This window comes from Balaenoptera physalus (assembly GCF_965194825.1).
Source record: "Balaenoptera physalus genome assembly, chromosome: 9".
In the NCBI taxonomy this organism is placed as follows: domain Eukaryota; kingdom Metazoa; phylum Chordata; class Mammalia; order Artiodactyla; family Balaenopteridae; genus Balaenoptera; species Balaenoptera physalus.
The window spans coordinates 16,203,488-16,223,239 of NC_138888.1; the positions used below are offsets into that span (position 1 = coordinate 16,203,488).

A 19,752-nucleotide genomic window follows, 5' to 3' on the forward strand; every position below is an offset into this window, starting at 1 on the left:
CTACCATCAAGCCTCTTAGATAGCCTCAACCACCAGAGGGCAGAGAGCAGAAGCAAGAAAAACTACAATCCTGCAGCCTGCGGACCAAAAACCACAGTTACAGAAAGATAGAGAAGATGAAAAGGCAGAGGGCTATATACCAGATGAAGGAACAAGAAAAAACCCCAGAAAAACAACTAAATGAAGTGGAGATAGGCAACCTTCCAGAGAAAGAATTCAGAATAATGATAGTGAAGATGATCCAGGACCTCGGAATAAGAATGGAGGCAAAGATTGAGAAGATGCAAGAAATGATTAACAAAGACCTAGAAGAATTAAAGAACAAACAAACAGAGATGACCAATACAATAACTGAAATGAAAACTACACTAGAAGGAATCAATAGCAGAATAACTGAGGCAGAAGAACGGATAAGTGACCTGGAAGACAGAATGGTGGAATTCACTGCTGCGGAACAGACTAAAGAAAAAAGAATGAACAGAAATGAAGACAGCCTAAGAGACCTCTGGGACAACATTAAACGCAACAACATTCGCATTATAGGGGTCCCAGAAGGAGAAGAGAGAGAGAAAGGACCAGAGAAAATATTTGAAGAGATTATAGTCGAAAACTTCCCTAACATGGGAAAGGAGATAGCCACCCAAGTCCAGGAAGCGCAGAGAGTCCCATACAGAATAAACCCAAGGAGAAACACGCCGAGACACATAGTAATCAAACTGGCAAAAATTAAAGACAAAGAAAAATTATTGAAAGCAGCAAGGGATAAACGACAAATAACATACAAGGGAACTCCCATAAGGTTAACAGCTGATTTCTCAGCAGAAACTCTGCAAGCCAGAAGGGAGTGGCATGATATACTTAAAGTGATGAAAGGGAAGAACCTACAACCAAGATTACTCTACCCGGCAAGGATCTCATTTAGATTTGATGGAGAAATCAAAAGCTTTACAGACAAGCAAAAGCTAAGAGAGGGGCTTCCCTGGTGGCGCAGTGGTTGAGAATCTGCCTGCCAATGCAGGGGACACGGGTTCGAGCCCTGGTCTGGGAAGATCCCACATGCCGTGGAGCGACTAGGCCCGTGAGCCACAACTACTGAGCCTGCGCGTCTGGAGCCTGTGCTCCCCAACAAGAGAGGCCGCGATAGTGAGAGGCCCGCGCACCGCGATGAAGAGTGGACCCCACTTGCCACAACTAGAGGAAGCCCTCGCACAGACCCAACACAACCATTAATTAATTAATTAATTTAAAAAAAAAAAACAAAGAATAAAAAACGGCAAGCCAAAGGCTTAACTAATCAGTTTAAAAAAAAAAAAAAAAAAAAAAGCTAAGAGAATTCAGCACCACCAAACCAGCTCTACAACAAATGCTAAAGGAACTTCTCTAAGTGGGAAACACAAGAGAAGAAAAGGACCTACAAAAACAAACCCAAAACAATTAAGAAAATGGTCATAGGAACATACATATCGATAATTACCTTAAACGTGAATGGATTAAACGCCCCAACCAAAAGACATAGACTGGCTGAATGGATACAAAAACAGGACCCATATATATGCTGTCTACAAGAGACCCACTTTAGACCTAGGGACACATACAGACTGAAAGTGAGGGGATGGAAAAAGATATTCCATGCAAATGGAAATCAAAAGAAAGCTGGAGTAGCTATACTCATATCAGATAAAATAGACTTTAAAATAAAGAATGTTACAAGAGACAAGGAAGGACACTACATAATGATCCAGGGATCAATCCAAGAAGAAGATATAACAATTATAAATATATATGCACCCAACATAGGAGCACCTCAACACATAAGGCAACTGCTAACAGCTATAAAAGAGGAAACCGACAGTAACACAATAATAGTGGGGGACTTTAACACTTCACTTACACCAATGGACAGATCATCCAAAATGAAAATAAATAAGGAAACAGAAGCTTTAAATGACACAATAGACCAGATAGATTTCATTGATATATATAGGACATTCCATCCAAAAACAGCAGATTACACATTTTTCTCAAGTGCGCACGGAACATTCTCCAGGATAGATCACATCTTGGGTCACAAATCAAGCCTCAGTAAATTTAAGAAAATTGAAATCATACCAAGCATCTTTTCTGACCACAACGCTATGAGATTAGAAATGAATTACAGGGAAAAAAACGTAAAAAAGACAAACACATGGAGGCTAAACAATACGTTACTAAATAACCAAAAGATCACTGAAGAAATAAAAGAGGAAATAAAAAAATACCTAGAGACAAATGACAATGAAAACACGACGACCCAAAACCTATGGGATGCAGCAAAAGCGGTTCTAAGAGGGAAGTTTATAGCTATACAAGCCTACCTAAAGAAACAAGAAAAATCTCAAGTAAACAATCTAACCTTACACCTAAAGAAACTAGAGAAAGAAGAACAAACAAAACCCAAAGTTAGCAGAAGGAAAGAAATCATAAAGATCAGAGCAGAAATAAATGAAATAGAAACAAAGAAAACAGTAGCAAAGATCAATAAAACTAAAAGCTGGTTCTTTGAGAAGATAAACAAAATTGATAAACCATTAGCCAGACTCATCAAGAAAAAGAGGGAGAGGACTCAAATCAATAAAATCAGAAATGAAAAAGGAGAAGTTACAACAGACACTGCAGAAATACAAAGCATCCTAAGAGACTACTACAAGCAACTCTATGCCAATAAAATGGACAACCTGGAAGAAATGGACAAATTCTTAGAAAGGTATAACCTTCCAAGACTGAATCAGGAAGAAACAGAAAATATGAACAGACCAATCACAAGTAATGAAATTGAAACTGTGATTAAAAATCTTCCAACAAACAAAAGTCCAGGACCAGATGGCTTCACAGGTGAATTCTATCAAACATTTAGAGAAGAGCTAACACCCATCCTTCTCAAACTCTTCCAAAAAATTGCAGAGGAAGGAACACTCCCAAACTCATTCTATGAGGCCACCATCACGCTGATACCAAAACCAGACAAAGACACTACAAAAAAAGAAAATTACAGACCAATATCACTGATGAATATAGATGCAAAAATTCTCAACAAAATACTAGCAAACAGAATCCAACAACACATTAAAAGGATCATACACCACGATCAAGTGGGATTTATCCCAGGGATGCAAGGATTCTTCAATATACGCAAATCAATCAGTGTGATACACCATATTAACAAATTGAAGAAGAAAAACCATATGATCATCTCAATAGATGCAGAAAAAGCTTTTGACAAAATTCAACACCCATTTATGATAAAAACTCTCCAGAAAGTGGGCATAGAGGGAACATACCTCAACATAATAAAGGCCATATAAAAAAAAAATAAAATAAATAAATAAATAAATAAATAAATAAGGATCTGTTTTCTTGTCTGTTCCCTGAAGTTTCTGATGTACCTTCAATATGTTTTATTTATTTTCCACAGATAGTGGTTCCTCAGGGAAGCACAGAAAAGAGGAAAATTATATTTTTGAGTCAAAGAGCAATCGAGGAGGAGGGGAACACCCAGCCCCAGAAGCAGGTAAACGTTTACCTTGGAAATTCATTGCAGGGTAGAAACATTTACAGAACCACATATCCTGTAGCTGAGGTTATTAGATGAATCTGCAAGAGTTTATGATAAGAACAGGGATCTATAGGTCAGAAGAACTAGTATATTCTCATCTCCTATATCATACTTCATCCTGGGACTCTTGAACTAGTATCTTCACATCTCTGGACCTCAGCTTCCTCTTCTATAAGTTGATTGGACTGGATAATCACTACAGTCCCTTCCAGGTGTAACATTGTGTGGAACGAGTGATACTCAGGACATAGTGGTTAAGAACCAGATGCCAAGGTTCAAATCCTTCATCCATCACTAACTCGATGACCTTGGGTAGGTTATCTTCTCTCTCTGGATCTCAATTTCCTCATTGGTCGATGAACATAATAACTATACCTGCCTCACAGAGCTGTTAGGGAGAATAAATGGGACAGTCATTATAGAGCATTTAGCATATTGCTTGGCTCATGCAATAAGCCATATAAATGATGGCTATTGTGATTGTTATTTGTGATCAACAAGGGCAGAGGTCTTAGAGTACCCAATTCTCTCCCCAGGTGCTCCAGTGACAAAGACGGAAGACAACAGGAATGGGGAAAGGGTGTAGGTGGTACAGGGGATATTTAGTAAGTGGAAGAAGAATACTGTAATTTCATAATTTTGGTTATTTTTAACTAGAAGGAAAATACTTTCAAGATAGTCCTGTAGAAAGGTAAGTTTTAATCCTAAATCTCACAAGCTAATTAGTAAAAGAAAATTTAGGAGAACAAAATATGATTATTAAGCTATGGATCTAAACATTGAGAAAACTTTCTTTTTACCCTAGAAGTAGTCTTCTTAAATAATAGATGGCTAAAATAACCCAGGTATCAAGCACCTAGATGCTGCCCAGGCTGCTGGCCTGCTGGACTTAGCCTGTCCCAGGATGTTTGAATAAAAACACCCATCCCCTGTCGACATACAGAGAGAACCGGGCCTGCCCCTTACCCCCATGCCCAGATGTATCCAGAGAGCCTCAGTTCTGATTGCCCGGTGCCTGTCCTAATTGTTACATATTTGAGTGTCACTCCCAGTTTTAGGAACAGAATGCCGAATTCATCCCCTTAGCTGGTTTCTAAGAAAACTATCGTGATGTGTTTTAGAAGGGGTTGGGAAATTTTAAATCTCAAATTACCTAAACTAAAAACACTGAAGAAACTATGCCAACTGAGTATTTAAAAGTCAAGAATAATTTTCAGTATCCTAGCAAGTACTTTATGGGAGACTTCATCTTCTTTGTCATCAAAGCATTAATCAGGAATCAGATTTGACAGTTCAGCAACCTCATATCTGACTTTGGCAAACAGAAAATTCCCCTAGATTGTATGCGGTTTTATTGTTGCCATAGCTACCTCTGAGCCCCAGACTTGGGACTGGGGTCTTCAGCCACAGCTCTCTTCCCCTGCAGCCTAAATGCTGGTGTTTTTAACAAGTTGCGCGCACTTAGAAGGGCAGCCTCTAATCATTTTCCTACCCTGAACAAGCAGAACTGGGGCTGGGTATTGGGTTCCAGTTGGTAAGCAATGGTTTGGGGTTCCCAGGGTTTCTTTGGGGGTTGACCAAAGTCTCTTTTTTTGCCCAATTCCTTTGTAACATATCCATCTTCTGTGGCTAGTACAGGAAGATGCAGGGGGAACTGGCACCCTCAGGTCCAAACTTAGCCCTTTCAAAACTTCTTTCCTCAAGGTCGCCATTAGGAAACTGGAATGTATGTGCCAGCTCTAGAATCAAATTATAGACTGTTGGCTTACCACAGATTTTTATCTTTCATAATTCTCTATGGGAATACTGGCCTCACCCAAAAGACTGTCTTGTACCAAGAGTCACTAATGCAACTTCCTCATCCCACCCTCCTGAACCCAGACTGAACTCTCAGACTGTTCCTGAGAATCTTCTTCAGGAGTTTTACCTAGGATTCCACAAATAAACCAGAGGTTGAAATGCCATTAGTATGTACTCAGCTCCAGGCCCTCTTGTCTTGGAGAGAAGGCCAGCTATACCTGGGACTGGTTTTAAGCTCAAAAAATCAAAGCTATTAGGAGTGAACTTCATCAGTTACTTATCCCCAAATGTAAACACCTGTCGGTACCCACCCTCTCTTCTTTTCCTCCAGCACTTGAAGGAAAAGGTGTCCCCTCTTTCCAAGGTCAGTCTCTCCCCCTGACCTTGATGCAGCTCCTTATCTCCTCGTCTGTTTCTCCATCATTTATTAACTCCCAGTGTTTATAATCTCTACTGGTTCATTCCCCTAGACGCATTCAGATCTCTAAAAACATATAAAAAACAAAACAGCATCCCTCAGCCTTCAATCTCCCTGTAAATGAATTCCCAGTTGCTAAGTGCAGCGGCCTCTCCAGGCTTCACCTCATTTGACCTCTCCTTAGGATTTGATTCTGCTGACCACTTTCCTCTTGAAATAGCCTCGTCCCTCTGCTTCCAGGACTCCCTTCTCTGTTGGTTGCTGACCATTTCTCTGACCTGGCTCTTCCTGTGTGCCTTGGTTCTCCTCCTTGTCCGCCCTCTGAAATGTTGGTGCTCCCTGGGGCCTTGTCCCTGGCCCCCTTCTCCCTTCCTCTCTGGCGGTCTCACCCACTTTCGTCCCTGCAACCATCACCTTAACGCTGAAGGTCCCCACATGTTCAGGCCCAAATCATCGAAGAGCCTAGAGAAAATTCTACCTGGGTTGGCTGTCGGCATCTCAATTTGAAACTGTCGAAAAATAATCTCCCTCACCCACCCCAAGCAAGCTCCATCATACATCTAAGTCACTCGAGCAAAAATCCTAGGAACGAGATACATGGACCACTCCTTTTTTATATCTGTACTTTGTATATAATTCTACCATAGTAACTGTAATACTTTATTGTATCTTTTCATGTAAATGTCTGTCTACCCAGACTTGAAGTCATTAAAAAACAATCTCATTTAACTTTTGGAGAAGTGGTATACCATAGTAGTTCTGGAACAGTACTGTCTGGGGCCATATCCTGACTCTTCCATACTGAGAGAAATCAAGTCACTTAATTCTCAATGCTTAGTTCCCTCATTTGTAAAATGGGGATAATAAAAGTACAAACTCATATGGTGGTTGTGAGAATTAAATTACTTAATCTATAAAGCGCTCTTTATTATCTTTGATTACCAGTGTCAGGCACATGGCTGTTAATTTATGCAAAATGAATAAGTAAATGAAAGAAAATGTTATGAAATCAGCTTATGCAATGGAGGTTTTTGCTCCTGTAGTTCGACCAGTTGGCAAGACCCCTGTAGCTAAAAATAGTTCCACCATATCATCTCCAAGCCTGGCCTGACTACAGAGCAGATCAGACTAAGAATAGACCCTGCTGAGCTTGATAAGAAAGAAAGACTGATCTGGGGTACACACTGTTCCTTCCAGACTCCTGAAGGAGGAGTAAAAGCTGCTTTTAGTCTAGGTGTCTAGGATCAATCCCACAGGGAAGAAAACCTATGAAGGAGAACTAGAGATTTTTTTTCCTCAAGTTTTCAATAATGGTTCTACTGGCTGAGAGTAGGTTCTCTGGATTTAGGAAACAAAAATTTCTTAAAGCCCTAACCAGAGCAAAAAATCAGGAGTTAGTCCATACTTATTTTAATGGTGAATGATCATGTATGAATCCATAGATGTAAGCTATGACTGCAATGAAGATATTTCCTATGGTCACAATGTCTTTACAGTTGTCTATTTACAGAATGTCTATTACAGTTGGATATAAGGGTAATCTGACTGCAACGTTTGTACCCGCTGATGGCATATAAATTTTATAGGAACCGGGTACACAATTTGGTTTTAAGGAACTCTTCGTTTGAGACCTAGACCTGCAACTTACAAGCTATGTGCTCTTAGGCCAATTACTTAATCTTTCTGCACCTCAGTTAATCTGCAAAAGGGAGGTAATATAAGTACCTACTTGAGTTGTTCAGATTAAATAAAACAGTGCATGCACAGTGCTTATCATATAGTGGATTGTGGCTGTTATTGGTATTAACCACTGACCTACCCTGTTCATTTCCAACCTTTGCACAGGTGCAGTGCTACCCCTGGCCCTGGGTTTGGCTATCACTGCTTTGCTGCTTCTCATGGTTGCTTGTCGACTACGGCTGGTGAAACAGAAACTTAAAAAGGCTCGTCCCATTACATCTGAGGAGTCTGACTACCTCATAAATGGGATGTATCTATAATAAGTGTAATTTAAATAGCTGAGGGCAAGGACATGTTTCACTTATAATTTGTATATATTTTGGGTTCTGATATTTATAACCTCTTCTGTTTTTTGTTTTGTTTTGGTTTTAACCTCTTCTGTTTAACTAAGGAAACTACTGAAAACGCTGAAGATTCTGCAAATACTAAACCTTTGTTTTTATTTATTGATTTTCCTTGGGAAGTATGTGAAATATTTTGAAATTTAGAGAGGAGTCCATATGATTAAAGACTTTTACAAATCTAATTCTGATTTACATAAGCTATCCCTAAAAACAGAAATTTGCAATTAGCCAAGGCAGAAAATTCAGAGTCTCTAGAGGTTCCTGAGAAAGGCAGTGTTAACTCTTTACTTTCTAGAAGCCAGCCATTGGCACTTTATACCACCCCACTTCCCTTGTCCTGTGGCCCTCCCATTTCTCACTTTAAGCTTCCAGTGTTCTCCTTTTTCTTCTCCTCTTCAAAACCTATTTCTGAGGATGGAGCTCAAGTGAGTGTACATCTTCAATGAGATGTTATCCACGGCAGGAATATCTAAGTTATAAACCTAATGAACAGGTCAATAAGGCCTAGGGAAGGTGAATATGAGTTCTTCCCAATGCCTGACATCGTGTCATGTAGGTGGCTCCTTCATTCTCCAAAAGGAGAGTGACTCAGACTTTGAATTACAAATAGCTCTAACATGGTCATGGAAGCAGAGAACCTGGCAGGTCAAAAATTTTAACAGAAACCTAGCTGAGGGAAAAATGAGCAAGGAGGATGATTAGTTCTTGTATCTGCTCAACACTGCTCGATGGTCCAGAACACAGCAGCTCATTTATATAGTCACTGGTTTTCAGCATTAGTATGTGTTGATGGAAGAAAAAAACTGCATTCAAATTGAAAAACAGAACACTGAATGGATTTCTGGGTACAGCTTTTGTAAAAATGTCACGTGTTTAAGTATCAGCGGTTCTTCCATTCAGTGGAGTGATGCAGTTTTTCCGTTATTTATTTAATGCTCTAAAATGTTATAATGTGCACACAGCTAGTGCCAGGCTTATGTACTCCCAGAGCATAAGGGGGTTTTGCACAAATTCATCTTTACAGAAAACCAGCGTCTAGCTTAGCATCTTTTACCTTTTAATCTGTAGGATTTTAAAGGCATATTATTTCCACCATTGCTTAATGCTGGGACTATGCACATTCTAGAAATTATTGTACTGAGAGGAATGTATGATGTGATGTTCCTATTCACATAATAGGTTTTTTGTTTTTTTTACCATAAGTGGCAAATCTTTTAAAATACTTGAAAACCCTCTAGAAAACTATTTTTAGACTGGACCTGATGTAAGCTGTTCCTTTAGCAAAGACTTAATTTTGGTCAGAGATATACATTAACAAATGATAGCTAGTTCTAGGAAAACAAAGAAATTGGTTATTTTTATTTCCTAAGAAACTCAAGCATGAATTTTAGAATTGAGCAAAGATTTAAGTTTCTCCTTAAGGAGTTTAGAGAAATGACTGTGTGAATGAACTTAAGATGTCTGTACTCTATATGTGATGCTGTGCAGTTTGTTTTTATATAGAAGGATGTCACCTATAGCCATATCCAATAAAATGAAAACTGATGAGGCATGCATCTTTCAGCACATCTTTTATACATGAAGAAACTAAACACAATTTAGTATTGCTATGGTGTTGAAACACTTGATAAAAGATGTCCCATATCTATGTGTACAATATTCTTTAATAAATTTTATTATATTCCTAAGCCTTTCTTACAACTTTTAATATAATCATAGCTGCTAGTACAGATGGTCCCTGGCTTACGTTGCTTCGACTTACTTTTTTTTTTTTACTTCATGATGGTGCAAAAGTGACACATTCAGTAGAAACCATACTTGGAATTTTGAATTTGGATTTTTTCCTGGGCTAGTGATGTACTTACTGTACATCCTCTCTCGTGATGCCGGACAGTGGCAGCATAGGTCTTTTTCCCTAGAAAATATCCTTTTTACTATTGATTTAAAACTGATACAATAGTGTTAACAGGGAAATTCTGCAGGCTCTTTGATCCATAAGGTAATTTCTAGGCAAAATCCTGACAGGATGATCACCTAAAAATTAAAATAAACAAATAATGCTGGCAAAACAAATTACTCAGTGTGATGCAGTCCTTTAAAGGGCACAGTAAAAAGTGTTCAGGGCATGGAATTCAAATACAAACGTCCTCAGCTGCCCTAGGCCCTTGGACTGCTGCCTCTTATGCTCAAGGTGCCCTCAGTATTGCCGTCACCTGCCCTTTGGCCACAAGTGTTATCCTGTGATGCCCATCCTGCTGGCACACTCCACCCAAGTGAGAATGAGTTCTTGAGACCCAGCAGCCGTAGAACTTCCTCTCACGTTAAGAAAGAAAAAGGAAAGGAAAGGAGGGAAAGGGAAGAGAAGAACAGGAAAAGGGAAAGAGAGAATGAGGAAGAGGGGAGGGTTTCACTGGCCCAGCACAGCACTCCGGCACTAAGGCGAGGGAGCACTTCTCAGAGTCCTGGCCCCAGCAACACAAAGTCAGTTAAAAAGATAAAGCCTAAAGTGGGGAACCAGCAACTACCGCTGTAGCGATGATATGAGAAGGGTTAAACAAAAGGAAATTATCAGACTTTTTTTCCTTTTTAGTACATTATAATTCATAAACACAAACTTCCTTGGGCCCCATGGGCCAGCCAGTTGTCTTCAAGCAGGATTTTTTAGTGGCACTCTATTTGGACCACCCTTTCAGTACAACAGGGACAAAATATTGTCATCTTCCTGGAAAGTGGTAGGAGAAATTGAGACAGGAAACTGAAAGCTGATTAGAACTTGTTTGTTTTACTGAATATAGTTCTTTAAGAACACAGTAAGCTGTAGGAAATGATTTATACCCTGAAAGAATTTTACTACTTACCTAAGTTATTAGCCTTTTGAACCCATTTAGAACATTTAAAAAATAACCCATATTTGTTATTTCATTTGCAATACTAGTTTTCAATTACCATAGTCATGAGTTATTTTAGTGCTATACCAAACTATTAGAAAATTTGTTAACGTTTAGCTGAAAATCAGAAATGGCTACCTCTCTAACGAAACAAAATTAAAGGACCTTTATTCCTTGCTGACAATCAGATGCCAAGAATACCTTCAAAGAATTCATGAGTATTATTATTTTAAAATGTTATTGTATTTTAAAATACATTGAATTTTTAAGATGCTTTAGTATAAGTAGCTTGTAGTCAATTTAAAAGTGTAATCAACTTTTTTTTTTTGAACAACGCAGATTTCAAAAATTAGGGCAATGGGATTTAAAATATTTGTACAATGTTAATGTATACTTTTAACCCAAATGTCATTTTTAAATACTACTTGGGAAAGGGTTGAAGCCCTCGTTAGAAAATAGAATTCTTAATTTAATTCTTAATTGAGAGCTTGATTTGGCTTTAATAAAATCAAATCTGTAAAAATCACCTTGTTTCAACAGGACCTCGCTAGGCTGGAACTTTTAAACATGTTTTTATTGTTGTCCTTCATATTATGTAAAGAAGTCCTTCTAATAAGGAAAAATGAAATGCTAAAATATTTTAGAAATTATGAATACTAAAGATTAAAGAGACATTTCTTCTCTCTGACCAGAACATATATTAATTCAATTCTTTTCAAGAGAAAAGTTCATAGATAGAATTAAATTCATTATTTCCATCTTTACCCATTTATTGATGCTCCCCTAAAATCCATTCCTCTTTATTTAACATTTAAAAAAAAAATTTTTTTTTTTTTTTTGCCACGCCACGCAGCATGCAGGATCTTAGTTCCCTGACCAGGGGTCAAACCCGTGCCCCCTGCAGTGGAAGCGTGGAGTCTCAACCACTAGACCGCCAGGGAAGTCCCTAAAAATTTTAATTCAAAAAGTTTAAAGTCCAAGAGCAATGCTTGGCATAGCATTTGTCTGTACCAATCAGATGCCACTTAGTTTGTCTTATCAGATTTATAAACTGTCCCCTCAACCAGACTGCAAACTTCTTGAGAGTAAGGGCCTTTTTCTATCCCCAAGACCTAAAAAAGGGACTTACATAGAGTAAAATGTTGATAATGGCTAGGAAGGATACAGACTAGTGAATAAGTTGAAGAATTAATTTAAAGTCCTAAAGAATACTTGATGTTTGAAACTACCGCCCGCAAATGACAGAGTCCTGGATCAAAAGCGTTCATGGCCTGAGTCCAGAAGCAACAGTAACAACAGCAAACTGAAGCCAGCAACAAATTCACAAGTTTTGGCCACCAACTAATGCAAGTTTCCTGTACCTAAGACCCTGCCCAAGAAGAGACACTGGTAAAAACATGCATGCATAATTTTTTAAAAGCCATTTTCAAAGAAGTAATATTTAAGACTTTAACTTAAGATGTGGGGAGAGGTGCCTTATCCCCTCACTAAGGATCTATTTGCCGGAATCATACACACTTGCACACAGCAGAGGGAAGGGCTTTGCTGGGAGTGCTAGTTCTGCTAGCTCTAGAGCTTATATCTCTTCAAGTTCTAGAACCCTTAGAAAAACTAAGATCCTAATATAAAGGTATAAAATCACAACATTTAAGCAAGATTCCAAAGTGTTACTGCCTTCTTAGAAACTCATTTTACAGTCGTTATATTAATAAATCTATTTATAGGTAATGGATGGGTTTTGGTAAATTTATCCTCAACCCTGTTCTTTCTTGACATTAAGTCAGTGCATTCATTCATTCTTTCATTCATTCAGCACTTATTGTACATCTACAAGAGGCCCTGTGTTAAGCAAAGAACAATAGTAAATGAGGTGTAGCTCTTGTCCTTGAGAAACGCAGTCACATTGCACAAATGTACAGTTAGATTAATGCTCTTAACCTGCTCAGATTTCACAAAATGGAGCATCAGAGAAACCACCTTTTCTCTGTGATCTTGGCATTGTGCACCTGGTGGACACGCGATTCTTCTATGTTCAAACACCGCCAATGCCTTTCACTTTTAACTTTATTTGGCAAAGCAGCACTGCATCAACTGTTCAGTGACTAGGACGCAGCTTACACAGCATGTTAAATCCATGTACATTATGAGCAGCAAATCAGAAACAGGAAAACAATACTGAGCTACAAGTCTCCTAGAATTTTTAAAGAGAGAAAGGAAGAACTATGTCAGTTATGTCCAATCTGAACAGCTGAGTGTTTTAAGGGACATCACCTGTCATCTTCTTAAGTTTTAATATTTACAAATGCTTAGTTTTAAGGTAACAAAGCAGCCGATTGTATCTACAACATGCTATTCTATGACACCACATCAAAAGCTTTAAAAAGGAAGCTCATCTCTATTTTCTTAGTAGCATCTAACATACACCCAAAAACCAAGAATCTTAACTTATGAATGGTGGTGTTACCTGATGCACAAAAGCAATCTGATAAATTAACATCTGAACAGAATTAAGTGTCTAAGAAAAGAAAAACCACTCCTCAAAAATCAATTCACAAACTGTGTTTTCCATTTTGCAGAACCCTTTCTTTTAACATTTAAAGTAAAACGTGGGCATGTTAAAGTAATAATACACAAATTTATATTTGCATCTTTCTTCTACCAATTTGGCTTCTGTGCCTCTTTGAAGAATTAGAAACCCCACAAAACCACACATTTTCATGCTGAAAATAGTGTAAGAAAGTCCAAAACAAGCTGTGATGCTGTTGATTTTCAAAAGCTTTGAGGACTGAGATGAGCAATCCACTGTAATATTATATACTGGTCAAGCTGATGTTGCTTTTACAGTTCGTCCCTGGGGGGGAGAAAAGGAGAGAAATATGTAAGTAGGAGTTACATATTACAAAACTTGGCTTTCTAATAATTTAGATACAACTAATAAATCAGTAAGAATACACTGATCCCCAAGCATTATTAAAAACAAAAACAAAAACAAAACTGAGCAAATGATCCAAGTCAAAGCAAAAATGGAAATCAGCCATTTCAGACATCCTTTGTGCTACTCCAGAACGAAGAATGAAAACTAAAGGACCTGAATTCTTTATTTTTTAATTCAAAAGTAACTTTCTTCCTTCAAGACCAAATATTCAGAGAAATGATAACTTTTAGATCCAGGATCTTGCTAATACTATTTATTGTAAAATAATAACGAGTATTTAGAGTTCAGATAATTCTTTACAGCTACATTCACAAAATTGGACAAAAATTTAGTCTTTTGTTTAGGGTATCTGTTAGCAATTGTCGAGTGGGTCAATCTCAACCCAAACTCTTTGTGAGAAAACGCATCATCTGTAGGTATAATATACCTGTCAGCTGATTTCATAAGGCAGCTTTATCAGCTCCAAAAGAAACCATTCGCTCAGCCAGGTGCAGCACTGTACCAGCAACTGCCAGTGAGAGGAAGGAAGGAATAAAAATGCAGTCTAAAATAAATTGTATGGTATATAAATTATACCTCAATAAAGCTGTTAAAAGTGAAAAAATAAAGCTACCAGAAAAGCCTAAAAGCTTCTTATTTGAGGGTAATCTGAGTTAAAAAAAAAAAAACATTGTTAAAGATTCAAGTACTTTAGGGGTAAAGAAGTATGATGTTTGCAACTAAATCTCAAATGACTTAGGAAAAAATGTTACATGTATGTATATATATAGAGAAAGAGGGAGTGAAAAGGAATGTGGAAAAATGTTAATAGGATGAAGAGATTCAGGAGCTCTTTGTACTATTCTTGCAACTTGTCTATAATAAAATTTTTTAAGTTTTTAAAAAGCTGTTAAAATAAATTTGAAGGGAAGGTAAATAAAGAGCTAAAATTTCCCAGGTCGGTGAATTAAGGGATTATTGGCCAGTACAGTATTTTTTATAAAATATGAATTTATGAATTGTGCAAGAAAATATTTTTAAAATGACTTCTCCCATAAGCTGTGTTTGTCATACAGCACTGGATTATCTGTTAAATGATAAGTTATCAGTTCTTGTTCCTCTTAATATAGTCTTCCAAATAATTTAAGTACTGTAATTCTCATAAAACAGCTTTTACTTAAATTCATGCAAGCATTAAAGTACTTAATCTTCAAAGAGTTCACTTGCAAAGTGCTCTATTCATAAATTAAATTCACTTGTGCTTTTTAAAATATGGATTAAAGATACTATTGTTGTTTTTTAATAATTTTACATTTTATTTACCTGTTGCAAGGCATTAAGGATTTTGTCAATAAATATCCTTATTGCCCAGCAATACAGTACATATCCTCTCCATTTAAAATTTTTTTTGAAAAGGGAAAAGGATAAAAACTCTCAACAACCTGGGTATAGAGGGAACGTACCTCAACATAATAAAGGCCACATATGACAAGCTCACAGCTAACATCATATTCAACGGTGAAAAGCTGAGAGCTTTTCCTCTAAAATCAGGAACAAGACAAGGATGCCCACTCTCGCCACTTTTATTCAACATAGTACTGGAAATCCTAGCCAGAGCAATTAGGCAAGAAAAAGAAATAAAAGGCATCAAAATCTGAAAGAAAGAGGTAAAACTGTCTCTCTTTGCAGATGACAACTAACTAAAATTAGCTGTTTCTATATACTAATAATAAACTATCAAAAGAAAAATTAAGAAAACAATCTTATTTACAATTATATTAAAAAGAATAAAATATCTAGAAATAAATTTAACCAAAGAGGTGAAAGAGTTGTACACTGAAAACTATAGAAAGTTAATGAAAGACACTGAAGATGATACAAATAAGTGTAAATATATTCCGTACTCATGGATTGTAAGAATTAATGTTGTTAAAATATCCATACCGCCGAAAGCAATCTACTGATTCAATATAATCCCTATCAAAATTCCAATGACATTTTTCACAGAAATAGAACAATCCTAAAACTTGTATAGAACCACAAGAGACTCCAAATAGCCAAAGCAATCTTTAGAAAGAACAACAAGACTGGAGGCATCACACGTCCTGATTTCCAACTATATTACAAAGCTATGGTAATCAAAACAGTATGGTATTTGGCATAAAAACAGACACAGAGACCAATGGAACAAAGAAATAAACCCATGCATATATGGTCCATTAATTAAGGAGCCAAGAATATACAATGGAGAAACAGTCTCTTCAATAAATGGTGTTGGGAAAACTGGACAGCCACATGAAAAAGAATGAAACTGGACCCCTATCTTATACCACACACAAAAAAATTAACTCAAAATGGATTCAAGACTTGGATGTAAGATCTAAACTTACTGTGGTGATCATTTTGCAATATATACATCTATCAAATCACTATGTTGTACACCTAAAACTAATACAATGCTATATGTCAATTATATCTCAATATAACTGGAAAAGATCATATTGTTAAAAAATGTTTAATGATGTGGGACAATGTTGATGACATTTTATTAAATAAAAAGAGATTACAAAATAATGCTACCATATGATCTCAGGATTACAAAAGAGATTTATACAGATCTATGGATAAAAGAAGAAAAAATCTACAAAATGTTAATAAGAGGTTATCTCTAGATTCTGGGATTATGGGTGACTTTTATTCTTTGTATTTTTTTCCTATTTTTACAATGCATATATATTACTTTGGTAGTCAGGAACAGTATTGAAAACAAATAGAAGGCTATTTATAGCACCTCCCTCCAAAAAAAAGGAAAAGAAATCAAGTTTACAGACCTGAGTTTGTAACATTTAGGGTGCCAAGGAAAACCAAAAATTTGCTGCCATGGCAAGTATAACCTTGTCACATCCTAAGACTCCAAAATCCATTAACCTTATTAATTTTTCCTAATATTTAAAATTCTACATAACCATATTTTTCTTTATCTGACTTACATGCATAGATCATTTACAGTAAAAAATAGTACATCCTAAATTTCTAAAAAGGCTCTTTAAAATTGTATATATGTGCTAATATTTCATTAGATTAATAACTGTATATATTTGTTACTTTATTGTATAATAAGTAATTATACATAATTTAATTATTAGGTTAATAACTCTAAGTTACTAACATTTAGTATTATATATTCTTTATCAAGAACAACTGAAAATATGTACTACCAGGAAGTAACAATCAAAATCCATGAATATTTTCTAATTAATGGGCTTCTTGAGGTAATAAAAGCTTTGTACAATTAACTTTGTACAAAGCATTATGAGAGACATAAAAAGAATTCCAAAAGCAACAGAATATATTCCTGCCTTTAAGGATGCAAAATATATCATAATGCTATAACATATGTAAAGAAATTAAAAAGGGACAGTATAGAACAATATGGAACACAGGATCAGCTGGATATCCTAGGACCTAAACTGTCAATCCTAGAAATGCCAGTCAATTCATAACATTTTTTTCATGTGTACATGGCACTTTAAGAAGACATCGATAGACAGAGTACTTATGGAATGAGAACCCTGAAACATTCCTCAGTTTCACAAACCAGAGATGGACTTATTCCTCTGACTCTTGTGGCTATTAAAAACAAAAATAAAATAAAACTTACCAGAAGATTAACAAAATGTTGATTTCTAGATATATAAAATAAATATACTTGTATAAAATAAAATACAAATTTAAAACTCATTAAGTTTACAAAGCAACTAATACAACTATTACATATCCATAGTCTTGAACATAATACCACAGATTCTAAGTCTATAGCCTATCTCTCTGACATTCTCTCCCCTTTTATTAATCCACCAAAATCACAAGGAACATTTTTCCAAGTATAAAGGGACAAAAGTCTACATTCAAGTTTTGGGCTTTATTTGGCACTAGAATTCAGCATGCCCACTAAGTTCTCTTTTTTTTTCCATCTAGTTTCTATCACACCTTCCAAGAAAAGATTGGATCTCACTCTCACAGAGCACTCCAACTAGCTCTGGATGCCTCAGTTAGAGAAGGATGGAAAGCTGGTGAGAAACAAGAGAATGTTCGTAAGAAAGCACTAGGATGAGTTCTTGAATTAATCCTGAAGAAAATCTGAAAGAACAGAAATCATCTAGCCTGGCAAGAAACTGACTAGGGAGCTTTTTACATAATTCTCATGTGAGCTGAGAAAATGTAAGCAACGCTTTTTAACCACATTCTATCCTTACCACCACTGCCTTAATTCAGGCCACCATCACTGTACCCCTGACTTGCTACGGGTACCTCCTATTTCTGACCCTAGTTTTGTCCCTTTCCAATCTACTCTCTACCCCACTGCCAGAATTATCTTTCTGAAATGGAATTCTGATTGCTTCACTGCCTGGCTTAAACAGTCACTCCCTACCACCCTCAAGGCAGAGTCAACACACCACACTCTAATTGCCTACTTGTCTTGTCTTTGGATTTTTTTTGGATCCTCTACTTGACTGTTAGTTCCATGAGAATGGTCAGTTTCAAATTCACAGCTGTATATTCCTGGCCTTAAAGCAGTGCCTACATAGTGGGCACGCACACACTTGTTGAATTAATGATGTATTAAGAAGGTCCTCACACTGAAAAATATTTAACAAATTTAACAACAGAACAAATTGCCAAAGAAAAGTATTAGATATTGCTTTTCCAAAGGCAATTTAAAATAAAGGCTTTTTTCTTTTTTTTTCCTGTCTAGAACAGTTTAAGCATAGATTAGCCTGACGGGGATAGAAATAGGGCACACAAAAACTAGATGTCCTCTCAAATCTATTCCACACCTAAATTTAAAAAGAAGCAGAGGGGGACTTCCCTGGTGGTGCAGTGGTTAAGAATCCGCCTGCCAATGCAGGGGACACAGGTTTGATCCCTGGTCCGGGAAGATCCCACATGCCGCAGAACAACTAAGCCCGTGCGCCACAACTACTGAGCCTGCGCTCTAGAGCCCACGAGCCACAACTACTGAGCCCACGTGCCCCAACTAGTGAAGCCCTCGTGCCTAGAGCCAGTGCACTGCAACAAGAGAAGCCACCACAATGAGAAGCTCACGCACCGCAATGAAGAGTAGCCCCTGCTCACCGCAACTGGAGAAAGCCAGCACGCAGCAACGAAGACCCAACGTGGCCAAAAATAAATAAATTAATTAGTTAATTAAAAAAAAATAAAAAGCAGCAGAGGTATTTGCTGCATGGGAGGAAAGGGGAAGGAAAGAGGTGGTGAGAGCTGACTTCAGACTACATCTGGCACAGGGCCTCTTCCTCTCTGACTTCCAGTTAAGTCTGCCCCATACGATGCCCTGGCAGAGAGAAGAGGGCGGGAGGAGAGAAAATTGAGGTGATTCATAGATGTGGGAGTAGCTGCTTCCCTCTATTGCTACAGCTCCTGTCAGTGACCACACCCCACCCCCGCTTCTGCTGTCCCTGCTCTCAGTGGGTTCCAGTAAAATTGTTTCCTTACCTTTAGGTCTAGAGTGGTAATAGCTTCCTACTATCACCCTGGGAACCCCTGGTCCCTGGGAATGTCACATTCTTTACTGGTTCCCATAACCTTTCCCATATTTCTTTGAATAGTCCCTTCATTAAAATCACTTCAAAATCCTAGCTGAGCACACTTTCTGTTTCCTGCCTGTGACCTTGACTGATAGTTTATGAACACAAACAGAAATAGCAGATTAATAGTCTCTTAAGATTTTAAGTTAACCGTTGATGTTTTACCCTTGCAAACATCCTATTTTCTAGTAATTTCTTTCAGTACAAATTTATTTTTTAATGTGGCAGTTGTTTTTTTCCAATTTCGTTTCCAGATTTTGTTTTACCTTCATATTCTTTAAACTTCATGATTTACAACTAAGTAACTGATTATCTCTGTAATTAGAACTACATCTTTGGATATAGGAAAACGTGTTTGAACAAACAGAAAATTTGCAATAGAAAAAATTAGAAAGTCCTCCTAGTACAACTAGAGAAAACTTTCCAATGATGCATACATGTAAAATTGCT

The 19,752-nt window shown here is 37.1% G+C and overlaps 2 protein-coding genes across 14 annotated transcripts in view; one reads left to right on the plus strand and one right to left on the minus strand.

Moving 5' to 3' along the window:
• Positions 1 to 19,752, plus strand: part of LRP11 (LDL receptor related protein 11) — a 64,332-nt gene that overhangs the window by 38,310 nt on the left and 6,270 nt on the right. Inside the window, exons 6-8 of one of the 9 annotated variants that reach the window (XM_082474767.1) lie at positions 3,452 to 3,547; positions 4,129 to 4,197; positions 17,675 to 19,351. In XM_082474767.1, coding sequence (XP_082330893.1) covers positions 3,452 to 3,547; positions 4,129 to 4,178 — 146 coding nt within the window. In that variant the 3' untranslated portion in view covers positions 4,179 to 4,197; positions 17,675 to 19,351. Of the gene's footprint in view, positions 1 to 3,451; positions 3,548 to 4,128; positions 4,198 to 4,249; positions 4,284 to 7,306; positions 7,624 to 7,655; positions 9,449 to 17,674; positions 19,352 to 19,752 lie in introns of those variants that run through there. The other 8 variants (XM_082474763.1, XM_082474768.1, XM_082474764.1 and 5 more) reach the window with 8 other exon arrangements.
• Positions 12,829 to 19,752, minus strand: part of PCMT1 (protein-L-isoaspartate (D-aspartate) O-methyltransferase) — a 48,603-nt gene continuing 41,679 nt past the window's right edge. For 2 of the 5 annotated variants that reach the window (XM_082474883.1, XM_082474882.1), the window contains exon 8: positions 12,829 to 13,633. Coding sequence is in view for 4 of the 5 variants with exons in the window: in XM_082474882.1 (XP_082331008.1) it covers positions 13,621 to 13,633 (13 nt within the window). In the remaining variant the exon portion in view is untranslated. Of the gene's footprint in view, positions 13,634 to 14,144; positions 14,226 to 15,077; positions 15,304 to 19,752 lie in introns of those variants that run through there. The other 3 variants (XM_082474880.1, XM_082474881.1, XM_082474879.1) reach the window with 3 other exon arrangements.